Source organism: Marmota flaviventris, chromosome 18 (genome assembly GCF_047511675.1).
Source record: "Marmota flaviventris isolate mMarFla1 chromosome 18, mMarFla1.hap1, whole genome shotgun sequence".
In the NCBI taxonomy this organism is placed as follows: domain Eukaryota; kingdom Metazoa; phylum Chordata; class Mammalia; order Rodentia; family Sciuridae; genus Marmota; species Marmota flaviventris.
The window spans coordinates 18203969-18225077 of NC_092515.1; the positions used below are offsets into that span (position 1 = coordinate 18203969).

Here is a 21109-nt window from a genome sequence, read left to right on the forward strand (position 1 = left end):
AACCCTGTGAGGCAAGGTCTCTTGGCACAGATGGGGTTCCTGGAGTGGGGCGGAGGGGTGGAATAAGTCCTCATCCTTGGAAAGACTGGCTGAGAAAGTACTATCACCCACACTTGGTGGGATGTGGGTGTTAGCAGACCCCAACCCTGGGAGTACCTGCATCCTTCCAAAAGACAGTCTCCTTTACCCCTATATTGGATGCACCTGAGAGGCCTAAACCATCTATGGCCTTAGGGAAGCCAATAAGAGGTTGGTTGTTTTTCCTGCTCATCCATGCCAACTCATCTTGATTCTGTAAGTGGTCTTCCCCCTTGAAAAAGTCTCAGAATCTGAGAAGAGGCTGACCTAAAAACCAACTGTGGGCAGCGTGAGTCAAGCAATGCATATAACATGGTGTCTGTTGCAGTTCATTTTTAAATAAAGATTCAGAATACTATTAAATGTATATTTTTAATAAAGCCAATAGTTACTTTACTTATAGGAGCTTTTAAAAGTAAGATACAAAATGTAGAGTTCCAGTTTGGAAGCATTGTAACTATTCACACAATGTCCTGCTGATGCCGGAGCAAGGCAGCCACGTCCGGCCATGCAAAGGACACATGCACGCACATATGCACGCACACGCACATACGCACGCGCACACACACACACTCTCTCTCTCTCTCTCTTTCTCTCTCACACACACACACACACATACGCGCGCGCTTTGGCAAGACCCCTCTGCCGAGCGCAGCACCTGGAATTACCAGTGTTCAGAGCAAGGTGGTGCTGGGCACACAGCACCTACATGGAAACTACACAAACAGCTTCACACAGTCACAGCCCATGGAGATGCAATTACAAAATATCTTTCATAATAGGAAAGAAGAAAAAATTGGAAAGTGACAGTTTAACAATGTCACCTGCGCTGGGGCATTGAGAATTGACCTCTGTCCAGGGTGAGGTCTTTGGGGAGGCACTATTAAAACAAGAGTACTTTAGTATAATAGAACTCGAAATACAGGGCACTGTGGACACATTACTGAAGGAAATAGAAAACTATCTTACAAGTAAAACAGTCACAAAGAACTTCCAACAGATTAGTGTGCACACTGTGACAGTTAACACAGACGAGAGCCACGCAGGATTGATGCAAAGCATGTGCCTGAAAAACTCTATGTACAAAATAGTTATCTGTAAACATGGTGAGGTGAATATTCAGAACCCATGGTGAAAGGATCATTAAGTACAGGCAGCAATGGCATCCCCACACAGCACAAAAGACAACACCCAAGGCCTGGAAACAGCCTGACAACACAGTACTAAAAATTCAGGTGACTGAGCTCAGACACCCTAAGGGTCCTCTAAAATGTGTATGTGTATGTGTGTAAGTGGGTGTGGGTGTGTGGTGTGTGTGTACACAGATATTTATCCTTTTTGGTATTTTTAAATAGAAATTTACTTATATCTGTAGAAAAATGAGAACATAAATGTGTTATTACAATCTTTGCTGGAAAAGCTTATATGGAGTTAGAAAGAATAAACCATTTATTAGTAGTTAACATATATTAAAATGGTTTAATGACTTAAGAAAATATAAAAAAAATATTAATACTGTCAAACTTTCATACCAGAAAATATCATGGATTTTTCTCAATTAGACTTTTTCAAAGATGAAATATGAAAAATTTAAATAAGTTTTATATAAAGAACTTTCTGCAACCTCAATTAATTTACAGTGGGATATGTCTATTCTATATAGATATATTTATTATTATTTCTCAATTTAAGCACCATTCAATTCTTCTGGATCCATTCTGGCTGGAAAATTTCCTAATTCCACAGGATGTTATCTTTTTAATGGCACATGTTAACCGAAAATGAGGTGGATTTTCTTTTTTAAAAGAAAAGACTTTAATTCTTATCTACATCTTAACTGGTTTGTCTTTTGAACCAGCTCACAAATGTTACTGCAGTTTCTAGTGCAGGTGTCTCTGTGCAGCCCTTTGACCACACTGCCCCACTTTGAGGACCCTTCATGCCTCCAGCCATGTGTGGAAGGATCTGAGGACAGCAGGTGAAGCCTTACTTTGCACACACCAGCAGCCTGCTGGCTCATCCTCATGCACTGTCAGGAATATACTTCTGACATCAGCTATATAATCCTGCTTTTGTAAATCTGGCAAAGGCTGTATTCCTGCATGTTTCTGGGTAAAAGGGGCAGCTCACCCACAGAAAACCCAGGTGATTGCTTCTGATCATAAATATTCTGTTTTCCCATTTTTGTGCTTAAATAAAGATAGTGTTGAGCAAACCTCCAGCCGGTCTATCTGTTATCTTAATATGTTCAATGCACTTTAGACAGGAAATGTTTTAACTAAAAATCTACATGAAAATAGCTATGAAATCAGTGATGGGTGTGGTCACCACTCAATGTGTTAAGGAGGAATAAGAGGGTTTCATAAGAATGGTCAGTTTTGCTCTTCGCCTTTAGACCGGATGTCTTCCTAACATATAGCAGGATTAATAACCTCACAACTATGTTTCTCAAAGTGTGGCCTCTGGCCACCTGCATCATAATCACTCCAGGTGCTTATTAAGCATGCGGATTATCCAGCAACCCCCTGAGTGTGATCTATCTCCAGCTGGCTCTCCAGGGGTCTGCTGCCTTCAGAAACCAGGCTTTAAAGGTTTGGAGCTGCCAATCACCCCTGTTCCCAAGGAAACCTCCTGGGATGGGGTGCACTGGTCCTCTGAGGGGCTGGTATGAGCTAGTCAGCCCTGGGGTGGGAATACTGACCCCAACAGCTCTGGGTGGGCAGGAAGAATGGCCCTGGGTCAGTACTGAGGCAAGTAGGCTGGCCTGCGTTCAGCCTTCCCAGGGAAGGCCTTAAAGCCCTTGGGTGCTGCCTTGTGTGCTGGTGGGGGTGGGGGTTGGGGTGGGGTCTGCACATAAGAGAAGGAGGCAGCACTGCAGTCGCTGGTTGCAGCCCACACAGGAGATTGCAGCATCTGCATGGTGTCGTTCCACTGGTTGCCAGGACTGGCGACTGCATAGAGTGGTGCACTTGGGCTGGGCAGTGTGCTGGGCAGTGGGGAAGGGTGTTGCCAGGGTGCTTTGGGAGGCCACGTTTTGGTTTTGTTATCCTGAGGGACAGAAGAGGGTTCTTAGTGGCACTTTTGGTGGTTCACCACCTTTTCCCACCTTCCCAGATCTCTGGCTCTTCTTTCTACCTAGGAGCAGGGTGAAAGCCCTAGCCCACCCCACAGCCCTGTCAAATGGAACTTCTTACAATGATAGCAATGCTCTATGCCTGCACCATCCAATAATAGTAGCCACTTGCCATCATATATGGCTAGTACATCTGTGGAACCGAATTATTTATTTATTTTTGCAGTGCTGGGGTTTAAACTCAGGGGTCTCATGCATGCTAGGTTATCCAGCACTCTACCATTGAGCTACATCCCCAGTTCTTGATTTATAATTAATTTAAATATAAACGGCCACATGTGGCAAGTAATGGATATCACATCTCTAGAGCTTCTTCTATATGTGGCTCTGAGTCAGCTGAGATGGCTAACTATTTAGACAAACTCATGAAAAAAAGAGATTCACCACAAAGAAGACTGTGACTTTGAGGCCTTAAAACAGAAGCTGTGGAATCTTGCCCATGGCCTTAATCATAAGCCAGCCCATAATACCTGGTTCATGTCCTCCACTGTAGTTAGGAGAGGTGGTGAGGGTAGCATGCTGGTCTCCTGCTCTCCACTGCTGTGTTTCCTGAAAGAACCAAGAGCCTAGAGCAGTGATTGCCTGGCTTTCTATCCAGCTTAATTCTAGGGGTCATCCCAGCTGCACAGCTCTGGTCTCCAGGCCCTGGTTCCAGGTGAGAAGGGCTTGGGTCCATTGAGTTCAGGGGCAGAAAGAGCTCAGCACTAAATTGTGTATGCCTATAAAGCCAGCACAGGGTAGGGAAGGCATAAAGATGGGCACTGGCTTTCTTCAGCTACTCTGAGTCCACCAGCTCTGACTTTTTGTTAATTTGTTCAATAAATTACCATGCACTGGGGATGTATGGAACTTAAAAACAAAATTCATTAGTTTTAACAACACTGAATGAAAAAGACAAGATGTATCAGGATCAGAGCTGGTGCTCCTGCAGGCAAACAGAGTCTCTGCAGAGCTGGTGACAGAGGTAACTTTTTAGATGTCTGATCAGCCACAGGTCTAGAACAGAATCTTAAACTCCAGCCTGGGCTCAAACCCACTCCTCCAGCATTTCTCCCACCCCAGTTCACAGTACTCCCTCTACATAGCGGCTCAGGCCCGGAACTTTCTATCATCCTGATTCTGCTTTCACATACACCTCACTTCCGATGCCCCACCAGTTGCTCCCTCACTTTGGTAAGCCCTCTGCTCTCTGCTCATCTGACGTCTCCCTAGTTGCCCTTCTGAAAACAGAAAATTCACCTGTTCCCTGTGTTCTATCCTCATCACTTGCTTTATTTTTCTTCATAATACCTAAACTAACCTGACATTTTTTAGAATCTGCCTTTTCTAATGAGAATATAATTATTTCCATGAGGAAGAGGGCTTTTTTTTTTTTTTTGCTACCATATCACCTAATATGCTACAGCTGCTACCGAAAGAAACTAAGAATGAATAGTCAAGCACGGTGGCTCAAGCCTGTAATCCCAGCAGCTTAGGAAACTGAGGCAGGAAGATCTCGAGTTCAAACCTGCCTCAGCAACTTAGCAAGGTTCTAAGCAACTTGGTGAGGAGAACCTGTATTTAAATAAAATACAAAAAAGGGCTAGGATGTGGCACAGTAGTTAAGTGCCTTGGGTTCAATCCCCAGTACCAAAAGAACAAATGTAACTCCTCTTTTTTTTTTTTTTTTTCAGTTCTAGGGATCAAAACAAGGGCTTCCTACCTCCTAGGCAAGCACTCTACCACTGAACTGCAACCCTATCCCTTTAAAAAATATTTTTAAAAACAAATTTTGAAATAGGATATCACTAAATTGCCCAGGCTGGCCTCAAACTTGCCGTTGTACCTGGCTCTGAAGGTACTCTTTAGAGGCCTTACAACAGATGGTGCTGGAAAAGCCCTTCTACCTTTCTCATACAGCAGGCTGGCAGTTAATAACGGGCTTCCTGAATTTTCTAGAGGAATGAGCTGTGGGTCACACTCATATGCCCTTCTCTCCACTCCTTGATTTAGAAATCTCTTCATACCTTCTCTGCTTGACAGCAGCAACCAGGTCAGGTCCTGAAAACATGGAGAACAAGCTGTCCCCATTGGCTGAAGACGTCTCATCACTGGAGCTGGCTGAGTCTCCCTGAGCACCCGACCAGCCGCTGTGCAGGCCGTCCCTGAAAGCCAAAGAGAAAAGCTGGTCCCTGGCCTCCGACAGTCAGCCTGGACACTAGATGGACAGCTCTTGAGTTTAACTGCCTCCCTCCACTCAGGCCCTAAAAGAGCAGTCCTTACCTGTACTCATCTCAACCAAACAGTGCTCTCTTGTCTCTCCGATCTAAAAACTTGCAGTTTCTTTCTCTCCCTTAAATGTTTTTTGTTTTTGTTGTTGTTGTTTGTTTGTTTTGTGTGTATGTGTGTTTGTGTGTATTAAGTTATATATGTTTTATTTTTTTTATCACTTCCTTTTATTCTTCCCAGAAGCCTGTGGTTTGTGTATGAAATTTAGAGAAATCAAAAGTTGAGATGGTCTTTTCCCATTCATATTAACCAGGTAAGCAATATGAGATGTGAAAAATTCCCATTTTTTTCCTAAAATTTTTAAAATACTCTTTTAGTTATAGTTATTTATTTTTATGTGGTGCTGAGGATTGAACCCAGGACCTCAAATGTGCTAGGCGAGCACTCTACTGCCGAGTCACAACCCCAGCCCCCCATTTTTAAAAAAAATTTTTAGTTGTAGTTGGACACAATACCTTTATTTTGTTTATTTTTATGTGGTGCTGAAGATTGAACCCAGGGCCTCACACTTGCCATGCAAACACTCTACCGCTGAGCCACAACCATAGTCCCCCCTTGTGTTTTTTTTATATAAATCAATAATTCCCTTAAAAATCTGAACCATATACCATACATTTGCTAGGTTTTTGTTTGTTTGTTTGTTTGTTTGTTTTGGTGGGGAGAGCTTGGGATTGAGTTTAGGACCTTGCACTAGGCCTGGTGCTCTATCACTGAGCTGTGTCCCCAGCCCTGACTTAACATGCTAGGCAAGCACTCTCCCACTGAGCCACAACCCCAGCCCAGCCTTTTTTTTTTTGTGTGTGTGTGTGTGTGTGTGTGTTTGTGTGTGTAGCTGGGGATTGAACACAGGGCCTTGTGTGTGCAAGGCAAACACTGTACCAAATGAGCTATATCCCCAGCCCCATGCCTTTGTTTTTTGTAGGCTATAATGATAGTACTTAATAACTTACACGGGTTTTACAGCCATGCACATTTAACATGGGCTTTATGTTGAAATGAGTATAAAGACCATGTTGCTGGGTGCAGTGGTGCATGCCTGTAATTCCAGTGACTCAGGAAGCCAAGACTCGAGAATCTAAAGTTCAAAGCCAGTATCAGCAAAAAGTGAAGTGGGAAGTAACTCAGTAAGACACTAAGCAACCTAGTGAAACCCTGTCTCTAAATAAAATACAAAATAGGGCTGGGGATGTGGCTTAGTGACCCTTGTGTTCAATTCCCAGTACCAAAAAAAAAAAAAAGAAAAGAAAAGAAAGAAGAGAGAAGACCATGTTAAACATATAAACACTTTATAAATGCTATCATATAAAATTCTTCTCTTGGGTGAAAGAGTCTGTGGTAAACCATACACTTATGCTAATAGTGTGTTTACAGGGACACATCATACCAGCTGGCATCTTATAGTCAGTCACAAAAACTCTGATTCCCTGAAGACTTCATTATATCATTCTCATATGGAGGTTGGATTTCAATTGCCTAATATGAATGCACAAAGGCCAATGAGTCTCCCTTCTCACAAAAACAATCTGGGACACCCAGATCTCAAACTCAACTTCCTGGCTGTACCCAGTACTCACCCTTCTGTAAAGAATTCTGGAAAAGGCCAGGTCCGATGGGCATCATCCATGGGTGGCCAGTTGCCCCGGGGGTTGCCAGGACGACGACCATGCTGGGCTTGCCGCTTCTGCTGCATTGCCTGGCTCACTCCTGCCACATAGCGTGCAAACTCTGGGTCTGAGCCCACTGTTTTGAGATAAGGAAAAAACAGGATTTAAGGCATCTTAACTGGCATCTTGTTTCATCCCCAACATTTGAGAATGTGCTTGTCACATAAAAAGTGGTGAGACACTGCCAGGCTCATCATGCCCCAGATAGTTGGTTGTAGACTATGGATATTAACCTGCAAGGTAAGGTGGGACTTTTAGCATATAGGTCTGGAGTTGGGGTACAGTTTGTGCAGGGGACTGTAAGGAAGGGTTATGCCTAGGTGAGGCAGGCTGAATGTGAAAGGAAGGAAGACAGAAAAAAGGTTTAATTTATCCTTTTAAGAAAAATACTAGTTACTTTTAAAATTTCCAATGTCCTGGTGCTATGTACCTAGAGTACCTAATAATTTAGAAAATCAGATGATGACTTTGGTCAACTAAATAGCCAAAAGTTATCAAAGTGCCAGGGTCAGACAGATAGAGATTATATGCCATTCCCACTTGAGCCAAACTACGATCCAGTATTTTCCTGGATATTAGATAACAGACTTGCTCATTCAGTTTGAAGATGACAAGAGTGGGAAGTAATAAGATATTTCAGGATGCAATAAGAAGCGAGGCCCTGGGTTCGAGCCTCAGCACAGCAAATAAATAAATAAATAAATAAATAAATAGGATTACAGGTGTGCATCACCACACCCAGCCAGTTATTACTCTGGATACATTGCTAGATTTTCTTGTATCTATCCATATTCATAAGTAAGATAGATGCACTATAGTACTTTGTTGTTGTTGTTTTTGCTTTTTCAGTACTGGGGATTGAACTCAAGTGCACTCACTCTACCACAGAGCTACATCCTCAAGTTTTTTGTTGTCTTTTTGTTTTAAAGATGATCTAAGTTTTATTCCAAGAAACTAAACAACTTAACCTAGCAGCCCAAGTAAACACATTGCTGATCTCCAAGGTTTCAAAATTCAGTACCTAGCACTTTTGGTATGTGCACTTTTTACTACCATTCTTTTTTTTTTTTTTTTTAAATATTATTTTTCTTTCTTTCTTTCTTTTCTTTTTTTGAGAAAGGGTCTCACCAAGTTGCCCAGGCTGGCCTTGAACTTGTGATCCTCCTGCCTCAGCCTCTAGATTCTTTGGAATTATAGGTGTGCACCACCATGTTGGCTTAATCTTTCAAAGTACTTTTAATTTCTCCCTTATCTGTATTTCTAGCTCTTTTCTCTTTCCTCAAAACTTTATTTTACTGGACTTCCAAAGATCCTTTAGATTTATTTTCAATTTCTACTATCTTTTTCTTTTTAATTTACTTTTTTTTTTTTTGGCGGGGGGAGGATGCTGGGGATTGAACCCAGGGCCTTTTGCATGTGAGGCAAACACTCTACCAACTAAGCTATATCCCCATCCCCTAATTTGATTTTAAACTTAATTCCTCTTCCCGGTTTTGTATTTAAGTTCTTTCTCAAAAATTTTTAGATGACTCTGGTGGCATTCTCACACTGTCTACACCAGAAACTGTATTCTATGAAGCAGGAAAGTGTTCTACCACCTTAAAATATTTTTTTCCCCTGGTGATGCTAGGGATGGAACCCAGGGCCTGATGCATGTTCAGCAAGTGCTCTACCTCTGAGCTACATTCCCAGCCCTCTACCACCTTAAACAAGGCCCTAGAGTTGGGTAAAAAGAAGCATGAGAATATGTTGTATAGTCAGGAAAAGAGTGCACCACAAAGAGCTGTCTGCATTGACTTTCAAGTCAGATTGGAGCCACTTGAAATATGGGACTATGAGCCATTCAAGCAATTTCTCTCTCTCTCTTTTTAGTTATAGATGGATACAATATATTTATTTGTTTGTTTGTTTATTTATTTTATGTATTGCTGAGAATCGAACCCAGTTCCTTACACATGCTAGGCAAGTGCTCTACCACTGGGCCACAACCCCAGCCCCTCAAGTAACTTCTCTTAACCTCAGTTCTGTCCTCTATAATGTAAAAAATAGTTGCACTTTCCTTCTCAGCCTCTTCCTCATTACTGCTTTCCACTCTTGCAGGATCTATTCTGTACTTGCCTCCAGACAATGATAAAGGGTCTTAAAGGGGGATTAAGTTATTTCACTTTCATATGTAAGGCTGTAGCAGACAGGCCCAGAGAAGTTCTCAGAGATCACATTTTATGTTCAAATGAAGTGAGAAGGAAGCAAGCCTCACATACCTGCAGGATCAAAAGGCAGAATCTCTCCCAACATTCCAAAGACTCCATCATTTTGGTCACGGTTTGGCCAGGTGTTATTTCTAGGTCCCTGTGGTTTTTGTCCCAAAACTTCTGACATCACGTTATCCATGTAGCTGCTCACTAGGCCCAAGCTGTACAAATCAGAACTGAGATCAGATATGCCAGGCCACTGACCAAGAGGAGACAGATTTGCTCCAACAGGCTGTGCTGGCTGCTGGGATGAGCTATGTACCCATTTCCCAGGTGCCCGAGGCTGGGGTGGAGGCTGCTGTGGTCCAATGGGTTGAAGCAGGTGTTGGTAGTACTGGACCTGGGGTTGTTGTTGCTTTGGGGACTGCTGCTGAGATGCCAAACCTGGCTGGGATGTCAGACTTGCGTGTGCCCCAGCCTGTGGTGGCCGTGATGAAGGGGGCGCCGGCAATGATGGCTGCTGTGGATGCATGGCTCCTGCCTTCTGCTCAGTCACCATGGCTGTTGCAGCAGAATTACGCCTTGTCACCAATGGGGAACCCTGATGCGACTGGCCCATGTTAAAGCCTGAGAGAAAGTCTATTACCTCCTGCATTTCCTGATCAGTTGGTAAGTTCATACCCTTGTCATCCTTGCCATCATCCCCAGGCAGGAAGTTCTCACGCCTCTCTAGAAGAAAACCATTGGCCATTGGATTACTGGAATTCTGAGCTGACTGTGAAGAGTCTGTAGTCCTAGGAAAATTACCAATGTTCAAAATGCTTTGTAACCGTGTGTCAATGTTACCAGGCATTTTGGCCTTCTCTTCCGAACACCCAGCTATGAAGACATTTTTGGAAGGGGTACTTGGGATGGAATAATTTGTGCTGCCACTAGAGCTGGTACATGAAACTTTCTTGGTGAACCTGGATGTCAGTTTGGAGAATGTCTTCTGCAGGCCACCTGAAGACTTGTTTCCATTTCCAGAAGGCAGGTCAGCCTGGTTCCCAAAATCACAAATTTCCCTTTGAAGTTGTATCTGTATGCAGGGTAAAGCTTGTTCCCTATTTAAATGGGGGTAGGGGAGAGGGGTTGAGACAAATATACAAACTGGTTAATGAGATGGATGAAATGGACCTCTCTTTTTTTTTGGCAGAACTGGGGACTTGCACACGCTGGGCAAGCCCTCTACCACTGAGCTACAACTCTAGTCCTAAATGGACCTCTTTGCATTTAAGAAAAACTGGTTCCTAAGCATAAGTGAGGCCCTGGATTTGATATCCAGCATTGCCAAAATAAAAAATAAAAAAAAATTTTGAGAACAAAAAAGACCTCTCTGGTATCAGGTTCATTATTTTACAGATCTAATAAAGTGAACACCCAAGGGTTTGAGTATATATATTCTATAGTGTCTAACACAGAAATGTGAAAATGAGTAACACTGAATTCTGGCTCAGGAATTTGAATGAAACTCTTTAACTGTAGCACTGGACAGCAAAGCATGCGAGAGGTAGGGATATAAGAGCAAAGGGCTAACTTTGTGCCTGCAGGATGGAGACTGAGAATGCAGAAATTCAGCAGAAGGACAATGCATAATCCTACATAGCAGGGGGTGGAGGAGAGGACTTGGGGGATACTATGATTGCTATTATCAAATGGATAGATGCTGCTTCCAAAGATTTTTGAACATTTTTTCCTGTACTAAAAGGGAACACTACAGTTAGAAAGGGCATGGGGTGGGAGCTGAGGCAGGCGATAGAGGGTGTGATCCTGGAGAAATCATTTCACTGTTCAGACCCTCTGGGTACTCATGAGTTAACAGAGAGGAGACGTGGCTAAATGTTTAAGATATCTACCACTTCTAAAACTAACAATTCACAAAAAAGATAATCTTCCAGCTGTCAGCTGCCTTCAGATATAAGTAAATATTGTGAAGATTATAAGTAAATTTTCTTAACATTTCTCTGCTCTTAGTTCACAAGAGAATATGAGTTGGGTTAAAGGTTCTCTTGATGGATTTACTCTCATGATAAAACAAATAATAAAGGCAAAGTGTTAACAAATTGGATACTCTGGGTAAAAGGCAAAGAGCAATTCTTGCAACTTTTCCACAACTTTTTGAGTATTAGAGATTGAACTCAGGACCTTGCACATACTAGGCAAATGCTCTGCTACTGAGCTACATCCCCAGTCCAATATAGAGGTTTGAACTTATTCCAAGATAAATATTACCCAAAAGTTCTCTTTCTTGCCTTATTTACCCATATACTATCAGTGACATGAACACACATGAAACTGTACACAGTCACACTGTCAGTGGGTATGGACCCAACACAAACCACTTGCACAGCCAATTCAAGCGACTGCTGCAGACACCAACCTCCCAGCCCTCCAGCGGTTTATGTCCAACACAGCTGTGTAAAGCACATCCACCAGACCCAGGGTCTTCTCAGGATCGAGGCTTCTCTGCAGCAGAGACATGGTAGCAGGGTCTTCTTTCAGGCACCTAGGCATAAACCAGGCTGCATTAGTCTTAGCTGCACTTTTCTGCAAAGGTGTTTCAAGAAAGCCTCAAGGAAAAGGCTATATCTTTTATGCCCTTTTGGCATCCAGTGAAAAATCAATAATTATAAGAATAATGAGAGAACAACTAGGCTTACATTAGAACTTACTGCTCTGCACAAGGGGGAAGAATCAATAGCACCTGGGATCTTGTGATATAATAAGAAATAAAGATGCTCCTTGACTTATGATGGGGTTACATCCCGATAAACTCATTTTGAGATGAAAACATTGTAGGTCAAATATGCATTTAATACACATTTAATATAAAGAACATCGTAGATTGGCTTAGTCTAGTGTATCTTAAATATGTTGAGAACACCTACATTAGCTTCCAACCAAACAAAAACATCTACCACAAGCCTGTTTTATAATAAAATAGTAACCATCCATGTCATTTACTGAATACTGTGCTGAAAGTGAAAAACAAAATAGAATGGTTGTATGGGTACACTTTCACACCATCATAAAGTTGAAAAAATCCTTAAGTTGAACAAATAAGTTGGAGACCATCCGCCTATATTTGGTCTCCACCTCCAGTTTCTGGCAGAGAACTCCTAAAATTTTTGTCACTTTCTGATTGGGGTGCTAGGAGCAGCTTTTATTCTGGAGTCTGGTCTCTGACATTGGTCCCTGACACAGATATCCTAAATCCCTTAGAATTTCCAGGGTGACAAGATGTCTTCTATTCTAGTGAGGACACTTTCCCCGATCCCATAGGTACTGGGGATGGAACCTAGGGGCACTCTACCTCTGAGCTACATCCCCAGCCTATTTGTTTGTTTATTTATTCATTCATTTATTTATATATACTGGGGATTGAATTCACGGACACTTAACCACTGAGTCATATCCCCAGCCATTTTTTCTATTTTATTTAGAGATAGGGTCCCACAGAGTTGCTGCTGGGATTGTAGGTATGTGCCACTGTGCCTGGCTTTGATTTTATTTTTGAGACAGGGTCTTAATAAGCTGCCCCAGATGGCATTGACCTTCTGATCCTCCTGCCTCAGCTTCCTGATGAACTGGGATTTCAGGTGTGTGTCACTATGCCTGGCTATGATATCACTTTTGGTGGGCTCCTGGATAGCTTCAGGTGGGGACTGGTCACTAGAAAGATCAAGTCACGATGAGAAGGTTGTGACTTCTGTCCTCTATCTTGGGAGACAGGAGAGGGAGAGCTCTGGACTGAGTTAGTAATCAATCATTCCTATATGATAAAGCCACCCAAAACTCCTAAACTATATGTTTGGAGAGCTTCCATGTTGGTGAATACATCCAGATGCTAGGAGGAGGACACAGTTGGACACGGCCTGGAGGCTCTGCATCCCTTCCTCTATATATTGCTCAATAGATCTCTGAACATCTGGCTATTCATCTGTACTGTTGTAATATCCTTTATAATAAACCAATAAATGTAACCCCAACTTGTAATAGGCTTACACTTGGAGTTTGAAATGGGAAACAGCCTGTGGGCTGAGCATTAACCTGTGGGCTCTGTGCCACTCCAGGTACTTAGTGTCACCATTAAAATGTAGGCTACCCAGTATCTTCAGAAAACTGGAGAATTGCTTGGTGTAGGAAACTCACACATTCAGTGTCAAAAGTGTTGTGTGAGTACAGGACTTTGTAGACCTCCGTAGATTGCTATCTATGACTGTCTTTTGAGTAAGAAGAGAAGAACTTGGTGAAGGAGATGACTTCAGGAGGCCTAATGTCCTCTTACTATCCAACACCCAGGATAATACTAACTTTTCTCTTTGCCCTGATGAGATTCTGTGGTCTGGCACAATTATCTGCTCCTCTCCAAACTCTTCCATAATGCTTCTGCCCCTCCTTCCTTCTACAAAATTGGATACTTGTATCAAAGACAGTAAGAGTCAGTGGAGGAAAAGTTTGCTCACAGTTTGCAACTTGAACTCACTGCAAATTTTAGGCAAGCAACAAACATGACCTCCATAAATTAATTTTTCCTCTTTTAGTTTGGGGGTGGGGGTTGTGGTACTTGGGACTGAACTCAGGGGCACTCTGCCTCCGAGCCACATCCTCAGGCCTATTCTGTATTTTATTTAGAGACAGGGTCTCACTGGGTTGCTTAGTGTCTCACTGAGTTGCTTAGCACCTCACTTTTGCTGAGGCTGGCTTTGAACTCATGATCTTCCTGCCTCAGGCTCCCAAACTGCTGGGATTACAGGTGTGCACCACCATGCCTAGCTAATTTTACCTTTTTTTTCCTAGTTGTAGTTGGGAAAAAAATACCTTTATTTATTTATTTTTATGTGGTGCTTAGGATCGAACCCAGGGCCTTGCACTTGCTAGGGGGAGCACTCTACCACTGAGCCACAACCCCAGCTTACTTCTTTTTAAGATGACTATTTCACACCCTTCCCCTCTCCCCAGTGATCTGACATCCCTGTTACCTCTTCCATTCTCATCTGTCTCAACTCTTACTAAGCTAAGAAAATGCAAGTTAGCAGAAGAGATCCACCTCACCTTCACTTTCTGGTAATTCCATTAGCTCACCTGCATCTGTTCACATGCCTGTTTTCCCTCCTGTCCTACTGTAAGGCACAACTTGCTTTTGCCATAGTTTAGCCCTCCAAATGAGTGCTGGATACTGTGTGCCCTTTTGCATTCCCAAAGACTATATGATCAGCTTATTCCCCTGTGGCACTCCCTAGGAGGCAAAGAAAGCAGCCTCTCTGATCACCCTCTCAGCCCCACATTCCCCAGGTACTGTCCCATTTTTCTACTCCCCACGAGTAAATGTACTGTCTTTTCTTCCTTACTTCCTATTCTTCTTTTGCTCCACTCCCATCAGAATTTTATACTCTAACTCAATTAATATAGCTTTTAAAAAAATTTTTTAGACGTGGATGATCTTTATTTTTATTCATATATTTATATATGGTGCTGAGAATCGAACCCAATGCCTCACACATGCCAAGCAAGTACTCTACCACTGAGCCACAACCTCAGCCCCTTAAGATAGGTTTTTAAAAGCCAACTTAGATCTTGCTATGGTTTAGATATGAGGTATCCCTCAAAAGCTCAATGCAAAAATATTCAGAGATGGCTGGGCGCAGTGGTGCATGCCTGTAATCCCAGCAGCTTGGGAGGCTGAGGCAGGAGGATCACGAGTTCAAAGCCAGCCTCAGCAAAAGCGAGGTGCTAAGCAACTCAGAGAGAGCCTGTCTCTAAATAAAATACAAAATAGGGCTGGGGATGTGGCTCAGGGGCAGAGTGCCCCTAAGTTCAATATCCGGTTCCAAAACAACAACAACAAAAAAAGTGCAGAGATGAAATGATTGTATTATGCAAGCAGTAACCTAATCAGTGGATTAACCCACTTATTGGATTAATTGGGTGGTAATTGTAAGTTTTTATGTTTTTAATTTAATTGAGTGTGTTTTTATGTTTTTTTTTCTCTCTCTCTCTCTCTGTCTCTCTCTCTCTCAGTTCACATGTCCTAAGTTGCTTTCTTCTGCCACACCCTTCCACCATGATGTTCTGCTTCACTTGGGCAGAGAACAATGAAGTCAGCCATGTATGGACTGAGACCTCTGAAACTGTGAAAAAGTTGTTCTTGTCAGATAGTTTGGTCACAGTGATAAAAGCTAATGAAAACAGGGTCTCCAAAATGTTGTGTTGTTCTAAACACTTTTAGCAGAATCTACCATTGCACTCTCACGGTTCAAAAATAAATAATTCAAGTATACTGGGTGTGGTGGTGCATGCCTGTAATCCCAGGAACTTTGCTCTGAAGGCTGAGGCAGGAGGCTCCCAAGTTTAAGGTCAGCAACTTATCAAGGCCTTAAGCAATTTAGTGAGATTTTGTCTCAAATTTAGAATAAAAAGGGCTGGGGATACAGTCCTAGGTTCAGTCACCAGTACCCTCCTGCCCCCCAGTTTATAAACTATTTATAAACAGTTTTGGACTGGGGGCATAGTTCAGTGCCCCAGGCTTGCTCCATTTTTCTTCCATCCAGAAAGCTCCTTTCTGGTCTCCTCTGGTGACTCCTTCTGCTCCCCCCTCTCCTCCCCTACCACCTCTGTATGGTATAATGTTCCTGCTTTTTGTTCTCTCTCCTCAGAGAGAGGTAACCTAATCAGTACAACTCACACACCCCCTCCCTCCAAAACTATCCTGATTCCTACAGATTTCTCTAGTATAAAAGTGACACAAATGTCCACTTCAAAACCTATAAATCATCTTTAGCTCCCTCACACCCTATAACCAACCCATCAAAAAATCCTGAGAGCTTGTCTTCCAAAATGTACTTTGAATCCAGGCACTTCTTACTACATCTGTTATTGCTGCCCTGCTCCAGGAAACCACACCTCCTGCCTCAGGAATTAGTTCCTATCTAATCTATTTTTCTCTATTCCTGCCTCTCTAAAGTGCATCCTTCACACAGCAGCCAGAGTGAGTCAAATCAGATCACATCACACTCTGCTTAAAACACTCCAACAGCATCTCATCATGAATGAAATAAAATCTAAACCCCTCACCATAGCTCTCAAGGCCCTGTGTGACCCGGCCCCTCTACCTTGTCCCTAAAGCTCTGTCTGAGTGGGTTTGCACATGTCTGAGGATCTTTGCTTTTGCTGCTGCCTTTGCCCGGACTGCTTTTCCTTGAGATCTTGATATGGCAAACTGCTTTTCACCACTCAGGGCACTTTCACTAAGGGGCCCTTTTGTGGGTGTCCATGCCAGGGGCTGCTTAACCACTGAGCTACATCCCCATCTCTTTAATTTTTTTCTTTTGAGACAAGGTCTCACTAAGTTGCTGTGGGCTGGCCTTGAACTTTTGATCCTCTTGCCTCAGCCTCTTAAAGCACTGGGATAATAGATGTATGCCACCATGTCCAGGCAAGAGGTCTTTCTGAGAGAATTCAGTCCACCAAGAAGATGCTGTTGGCCAGTTTCTGGGCATTCTGGGAGCCAGATGTGAAATAAGCAATTGTAAGGCCACCCTAAGGGGGCAGCAGTACTACCCAATATTACTTGGCTTGAGAAGAAATATATCTGGGGATGAGAGGTAGATAGCTAGAAGCTCAGGAAAAGGTAAGCAACAAGGCAAGCTCTGCTAGTGCCCAAGCAGACCTCAGACTCCTGGGAGACAATCTTGATCACTGGAACAGGCCAAGGTTCAGTGCACCCAATTCTCTCAGCCTGGAATCACTAACTATCAGGACACATTTGCTCTATGTTCCCAAGCTGACTTCAGATTGTGATTTGGCTTGTCACTGATTTTGCCCACTAAGAGATCATTTGCTAGATGCTAGTGTCATTGCAAAATGGAGCATTATAGTTCCTGGTGGTAATAATTTCTCTTTCTGGGAGAAAAAAACACAAATTGGCATTTTTATTTAATTTATTAATCTTGAGAGCGGATCAATAATATGCCCTTGAGACCAAACCTGATCTGTGGACAAATCACCAAGACTTGTTTAAAACTCTTCACCTATACTTAAATAAAAACCTCATATCCCCCAAGGCCCTGCAAATGTTGACCTGTTCCCCCTCTTTATCACCACTATCTCTAATCATGCAAGTTTACTCCCCAGGTCTCCCTTTTTGCTGCCTTCCCCACCTGCTCTCAGTATGGCCAGCTCCTATCAAATCCTACTACATCCTCAAAGAGGCCCTTCCTGACTAACCTCACCATCTACCCGTCTCCTCTCCTCCTTTACCTCAATTATTCTCTAGCAAATAACATGGCTCTCCTCATTTGTCCCTCATACACTTGCTAGTGCTTGGACTCACTTCTTATGCTTATTAGCATTACAACATAGGTTCTGTGAGAGGCAAGAACTCTGTCTTGCTCGTGATTAAATCCCAAAGAACAGAACAATGCCTGGTACACAGAAGGTGTTCAGTAAATATTTTTTGGGAAAAAAAAAAAAGAAGAATGGATAGATTCCTTAAACAAAAGATATGACATCTTAAAAATATAAGTAAAGTATTTCTTTGGGGGAAAAAACATCATTTGAGCCAGACATAGTGGTGCATGCCTGTAATCCCAGTTGCCCAGGAGGTTGAGGCAGGAGAATCACAAGTTTGAGGCCAGCTTTAGCACTTTAGTAATGCTCTAATCAATTTAGTGTGACCTTTCCTCAAAATAAAAATAAAAAATAAAAAAATCTGGGACTGTAGCTCGGTGGTAAAGCACTGCTGGGTTCAATCCCTAGCACCAAAAAAAAAAGAGAGAGAGAGAGAGAGAGAACATCTTCTGGCAACTGAACACTAAAAGCAGAGAATATAATAAACTCTTGACTTGCTTTGTAAGTCTTATCTTTTCAAAGACATAGTAAATTAATCACTCTGTTTGCATTCAACAATCACGTAATTTGTACAGGTTGAGCATCCCTAATCCAAAAATCTGAAATGGTCAAAAATCCGAAATTTTTTGAGTGCCAATATGACAACACAAGTTGAAAATTCTATACCTGAAAATTAGGCACACTAAATATATTGTATAAAATTACCTTTAGGTTAAGCGTATAAGGTGTATATGACACATGAGTTTTATGTTTAGATTTGGGTTCTGTCCTCAAAATATCCCATTATATGCACATCCAAATATTTCCAACTCCAAAAATATCTGAAATCCAAAACACTTTTAGCCCTAAGCATTTCAGATAATATATACATCTCAACCTGTAATTTAATTTGCATCTTTACCAAAGCCTACCAGCAGAGGGAGTCTCTACAAGGAATCACACTCTAGAAGTTTTTTTTTTCTTGGAGATGTAGTGAATTACACAGGAAATCAATGGGGGGAGATGGGGGAAAGAAGTTCTGGAAGAAAATCCAGAAGTGCTAACTATCTTAATACTAGCTGTCTATATTCGCCCAACTATATGAAAGTTCGATCTGTCCTCCTCAAAATAAGAATCCTGAGGCTAGGGCTGTGGCTCAGTGGTAGAGCACTTATTTGCCTAGCATTTGTGAGGCACAGGGTTCTATCCTCAGCACCACATAAAAATAAATGAATAAAATAAAGGTCCATCAACAGCTAAAATAAATAAATAAAATTTAAAAAATAAAAAGAATCCTGACAAAGTTTAATATTTTTCAATTAGAATATTTTTGTTTTGTTTTGTTTTTGTTTTTGTAGTACTAGGAGATTGAATCCAGGGGCTCATACATGCTAGTCAAGCATTTCGTCACTGAGCTACAACCAGTCCTTATTTTGAGATAGGGTCTCACTAAATTACCCAGGCTGACTGAATTGTGTGCTTCAGCTTCTGAAGTACCTGGGATTACATGCTTGCACCACCAGGGTTCAGGCATTCAATGAGAATATGAATTGGAAAACTGAATTAGGAATCCAGGAACTCCAAAATCTTATAGAAAAGTAGGGAAGTGAGCTTTTAATTTATTGTTTGATAGAAATGAAGATATGTGGAGCTGGGGTTGTGACTCATCGGTAGAGCACTCTTCTAGCATGTACGAAGCCCTGGGTTCAATCCTTAGCACCACATAAAAATAAATAAAATAAAGGTATTGTGTTCAACTACTTCTAAAAAAATAAATGTTTAAAAAAAAGAAATGAAGATATGTACCTATAAAAATTACTATTAATTTCAGGAAAATAAACCACCTGAACAATCAAATTAAAATTTTGGCAGGAGCATACTCATAGAAGGAAAATTTGGAGACACACAAAATGAACTGCCAACCCTCACTTACTACATCAATAGGTTCTGAACACTTTTAGCAGAATCTACCATTGCACTCTCACGGTTCAAAAATAAATAATTCAAGTATACTGGGTGTGGTGGTGCATGCCTGTAATCCCAGGAACTTTGCTCTGAAGGCTGAGGCAGGAGGCTCCCAAGTTTAAGGTCAGCAACTTATCAAGGCCTTAAGCAATTTAGTGAGATTCTGTCTCAAATTTAGAATAAAAAGGGCTGGGGATACAGTCCTGGGTTCAGTCACCAGTACACTCCTGTCCCCCAGTTTATAAACTGTTTATAAATAAACAGTTTTGGACTGGGGGCATAGTTCAGTGGTAAAATACTTGCCTAGCCAGTGCAGGCCCTGGATTCATCCCCAGCAACACGTAACAGCTCCCCCTACCCCACTACACACCCCAAATGATTTAAATATAAATTGTATGCATTGCCCAATTACTACTTTAGTCTGTGTAGACATCAATCTCTTCCTACTTAAATGATTTAACTATTTCCTCTATAATTAAGTATTCATCAATTTTTGCTACAATTTTTAATAGCAAAAATTAAACATATTAGAAAACATTTGCTATTAACAAAGCTATGATGCCAATCTTTACAGCCAAATCTGTATGCACAAATCCCTAGTGGAGGAATTGTGAAACTGCTGAGGTCATATCCCTTATTTTAGGCTTCTGATGCATTAAATTGTCCTCCAAAAAAGCCATGTTATTTATTCTCCATTTAACAATGCCTGTTCATGTAGTGTAGCCCAAACCAGTATTGTCACAACATTTAGTTATTTTTCTAAGACAAACATTTTGGGCAAAATGGCATCATACGGTGTCTTTGTCTTCCCTTGATTATTAGATGAGGTTACACATTTTCTTCATCTATTTGTTGATAATATCTCTTCTTTCCTGCCTTGCTTCATCAGGTATCTTGTCCATTTTTCTTTATTTTTTTCAGTACTAGAGATTGAACACGGGGTATTCCATTACTAAGCCAGACCCTCAGTCTTCCAAGGAGCTAAAATTTTTGGTGTATACCAACATACCCACCTCCTTGTCCATTTTCTTATTGATTTGTAGCCTTTTTATTTTGGGGGGGGGGGTGCTGGGAATGGAACCCAGGGCCTTGTACATGCTAGGTAAGTACTCTTTCCACTGAGCCACACCCCAACCCCAGGAGTAGAAAAAAAAATAATAATAATCCTTTATTGTCGGGTATGGTGGTATCTGTCTACCTCAGCTATTCTGGAGGCAGAGATAAAATGACTGTAAATTTGAGGCCAGCCTAGACAATTTAGGAAGATCCTAAAATGAAAATTGGAAGGGCTGTGGCCGGGTGCAGTGATGCACACCTATAATCCCAGCAGCTCAGGAGACTGAGGCAGGAAGATCTGAAGTTCAAAGTGCCATCACCAACATAGTCAGACCCTATCTGACTAAAATAAAAAGGGCTGGGAATGTGGCTGGTTCAGTAGGTAA

At 41.9% G+C, this 21109-nt stretch overlaps 1 protein-coding gene and 1 non-coding gene across 3 annotated transcripts in view; both read right to left on the minus strand.

Moving 5' to 3' along the window:
* Positions 1 to 431: 431 nt before the first annotated feature.
* Garre1 (granule associated Rac and RHOG effector 1) overlaps positions 432 to 21109 on the minus strand; it is an 89319-nt gene continuing 68641 nt past the window's right edge. For both annotated transcript variants that reach the window (XM_027941453.2, XM_071604954.1), the window contains 6 exons: positions 11755 to 11880; positions 9405 to 10438; positions 7054 to 7219; positions 5218 to 5355; positions 3682 to 3760; positions 432 to 3126 (listed from right to left, as the gene is read on the minus strand). In XM_027941453.2, the coding sequence (XP_027797254.2) occupies positions 2818 to 3126; positions 3682 to 3760; positions 5218 to 5355; positions 7054 to 7219; positions 9405 to 10438; positions 11755 to 11880 (1852 nt within the window). In that variant the 3' untranslated portion in view covers positions 432 to 2817. The remainder of the gene's footprint in view (positions 3127 to 3681; positions 3761 to 5217; positions 5356 to 7053; positions 7220 to 9404; positions 10439 to 11754; positions 11881 to 21109) is intronic.
* Trnav-cac (transfer RNA valine (anticodon CAC)) lies at positions 8523 to 8595 on the minus strand. Its single transcript has one exon. It is a non-coding gene; the product is annotated as a tRNA-Val (tRNA).